This window comes from Hipposideros armiger, unplaced genomic scaffold, assembly GCF_001890085.2.
Source record: "Hipposideros armiger isolate ML-2016 unplaced genomic scaffold, ASM189008v1 scaffold_148, whole genome shotgun sequence".
NCBI classification, from domain to species: domain Eukaryota; kingdom Metazoa; phylum Chordata; class Mammalia; order Chiroptera; family Hipposideridae; genus Hipposideros; species Hipposideros armiger.
The window spans coordinates 2,964,301-2,967,890 of record NW_017731498.1 but is presented as its reverse complement, the minus strand read 5'-3'; the positions used below and the strand labels follow the sequence as shown (position 1 = coordinate 2,967,890).

General features: G+C 35.5%; 1 protein-coding gene across 1 annotated transcript in view; it reads right to left on the bottom strand.

Annotated features, from left to right (window-relative positions):
• The window catches only part of MED4 (mediator complex subunit 4), a 34,206-nt gene that overhangs the window by 4,214 nt on the left and 26,402 nt on the right, over positions 1-3,590 (bottom strand). The window contains exons 4-6 of the mRNA XM_019650831.1: positions 2,744-2,801; positions 1,401-1,487; positions 6-132 (exon numbers count right to left, since the gene is read on the bottom strand). Coding sequence (XP_019506376.1) covers positions 6-132; positions 1,401-1,487; positions 2,744-2,801 — 272 coding nt within the window. The remainder of the gene's footprint in view (positions 1-5; positions 133-1,400; positions 1,488-2,743; positions 2,802-3,590) is intronic.

The window sequence follows — 3,590 nt, the reverse complement described above, 5'->3', positions numbered from 1 at the left end:
CTGGCAATCTGCCTGCTGCAAGTGCATCCCCAGGTAAATGACCATTCACACCATTGGTGGAAGGATTGTTCATCTGACCCAATAATCCACTTCTCATCTCTAAATCAGTTGGGTAAGGTCTCCGTGGGTCCCCTAAAACAAAACAGAAAACAAACTGCTTTTAATTCAATCACATATAAAATAAGCATCAATGCCTTCTCTGAATTATTGATTTGCCTTGGTTGGTTCACTTTGAAAAACTAAAGCTACATTTTCAATTTTGGAATATGGAGGTCCTCTTATCAACTGTTTTTAAGAGGGCAATATATCAAATTTAAAAATACACGCATTTTTATTTCTTCTCTGAATCTTAATATACTCTTCCCTATTTGAAAAAAAAAAGAGAAAAGTCTGTCATTTTAGCAAACACTCGAAATGACAAATTAAGAAAATTAAAATGATCTCGATTCTTCTAACTTACCTGCATTTTCTAGTATTAATAATGATACATACTTTGAGAGAGAATAGATCATGACACACGTTTTTTATGATAGAAAGGACTGAATGCTTACTAGAAGGATTGTCTAAATTAAAACTTCTTTCTAACCAACCTCTTCCATCTTGTCACTAAAAGACTAATTCCTTAGCTTTCCAGCGGAATATCAGGAGCCATTAATTTTTATTTCCAATCATACTAAGTAGCAGTTTGGGGTTAATAAAAACCTGGCCATATTTGGACCAACTTTTTGGTATTTCTCTCCAACTCCAGATTACTCACCCCGCACAATGAAGTTACCCTTAGTGTTTTTAGTATGCCAAATACCACCACCCGGAATTACTGAAGTTGAGATAAATAACTATCTCTTACTCCTCCCCAAAAGGCTGCTGCTCTACCTTAGTGGTTCTGTCTTATAAATGATTTATCCGCTGTCAATATAATTGATGCTTGTTTCTTCCTTTGCTGTTTCTCATTACTCGGCTCTTTCCAGTCTTGTGTGTTTGCTGTTAGATGCTCGGCGCTTCATCTTTATCACCTAAGCGCTGAGACCATCTGTTTCCCAGGCTGGAATCTTTGTGGAAATTCTAATGGCTCTAAAAAGTTAGCTCCTAGTTAGCCTGGGTTTTACAGGCATATAAAGCTATAGCATCACATCTTATACTTAAAAAAAAAACTATTCATTTATTATTTTTTAAAAAGGAAACACAATCCCTAGTGGCAATGGCTTTGTAGAAAACCAAACTGATAAAACCTATGACCTATATTCTCTTATAAAACCTTAAAGATGTGGAAATATGTAGCAGATGTTTCTAAGGATAAATACATTCTATATTTAAACCTTTTTTCTTATTTTTGTGGACAGTCACCTAAGAATTTTCAAACCCACATACGTATATCTAGTTAAAAAGAGAAGTATTTTTACCTGGAACCCAGGTCAGTGGGGCACACACAGCATTACTAGCACTAATCCTGTGTGCATATTTAATTATTTCTTCAGAGGAGATGGCACCTGAGAAAGTTAAGAGGAAAGCATAACACTTTAGTAAACATAGAATTTTATAAATGCATATATCACAGTTACAAACAATACTTAAATTTTAAGTTATCTGAAATAGGATACTCTGAGTTACCTACCTTTCCTAATAATATCTGTATGTATATTATAAATTTAAATCATACATGTATTTCTAAACTAAAGAACAAGACATTCAGAAAAATCAGCTGACAAATTTAAAGTAACAAATTTGGGAGACTAGAATAATAATGTTCAATAACCTCAATTATTAACTTCCATTAAATACTATTACTGTTCTGAAAGCAACAGTGGACACAAATAAAATAAGAGAAAACACAGCGTTTCATCTCCCAGTAACATCCAAGCTATTAAATCAGAGCAGTTCACACTACACCACTCAGCTGTTAGCATAACATGACCCTAAGGTCATAAGTAGACCTAAGTAGAAAGATATCCAAATACATTCATGAGGTGAAAAAAGGGAAGCTGTTAAGTATTATGTATTCATGATCTGATTTTTGTTTTACAATGTATGTACACATATGTATTTGTATTATTCTTGTTATATATGTATTTACAGATCTAAAAAAAATCTGGAAAGGCAAACACCAGACATGAATAATAATTATTTGAAACAGGAAAAGTTAGACAAGTCTGAGATCACTAAATGTAAATTCCTAAAAGGAAGTAGCCAGAGTTTTTATTACAATTCTGACTTTTAGGATGCAAACTAAAAGGTCAAAAAGATCCAAAATGGAAGCCTTTGAGAGAGAAGCAGGAGGGGACAGGGGAGGCCTGCTGGGCTTCTGCACCACCAAATATGTGTACATCCCAAAGCCATAACTATTGTAGTTCCGACTTCACGATGTTCTTAGTCCCACTGCAGTTAACCAATAGATGTTTTCTTTCTTGTCATTTCAAGACCCAATTCAAATCCCATTTGCTTCCAGCTCATAGTTCTTCTAGTTCTCTTCCCTTCTCCACATAATTTTATAAACCTATTGTCTTTATTGCACATTCAGTTACAGAGCCGTAACTTGCCTTATATTATTGCTTCTAATAATCCTTTGAAAGAGGTGGTGATACCTCCCTACAATACCTAGCACAGTGCTAGATCACAGCAGACACTTTACAGTGAAAATTTATTGGCACCTTTCCACAGCAGCGAATGATTACTAACAATGCTCTCATCAGTTTCTTGAAACCAAACGTTGGGTTGTTCATCAAGTCAGTGTTCCTACAGCACTCACCTTTTCTTGCTTTCTCTATTGATTTCAGTTTTTCTTTTGCTTGGTAAACAGCTGTTGCCTAAACACCATTAAAAAGAAAAAAAATGGTTTATTCTTAACTATATCAAGCATAGTTTTGGGCTTAATTCACAATATCATTTATCCCACAGGAACAATATGCAATTTGGAAACCCCCACAATGTATTTGTAATATTCTGAAATAGCGCTGGATATCATTTACATCACAGTTATAGTTAATGACAGAAACAAATATATTCATTAATCATTCTCCATTCACACATTAGTTGTTAGAAACAATGTATAAATTGAATTGTTTACTAATTTTTTTTATATCTTCTATCATAAATATGCAAAACAGATCCAGACCAGGAACGACCCCAAAAGCATCCTATTCTTGCCATCTAGTTCAAGAATAAAACACCTACCACCTTTTTTCTAGTTTACAAGATACATCCTTGGATTGACACTATTATTCATTTATATGTCACCACTGCCTCCATGCTTCATGACTACTATATGAAAACACCCCTTCCCCCCCTCCCCACAAAGGTACGCTCAAGGATAAATGAGGTTAACCTAGTATCTGCATCCTCAACTAGAACGCAGTGGTTAAGAGTATGGAGTCAGAGAGATTTAGATTTAAGTTCCAGCTCTACTTTTTCCCCTCCCTGGGCAAGGTAGTTATTCATTTAAAATCTTGGTTTCTTCATCTTTAAAATGAAAAAAGTGGGGGCTGGCCGAGTGGCTCAGTCGGTTAAGAGCTCACTCAAGAGTTTGAGCTCTGAGCAACAGCGGTTCGAGTCCAGCCCGAGCTGAGCAGCCGCTGAGCTGCCAACAGGTAGCAGGA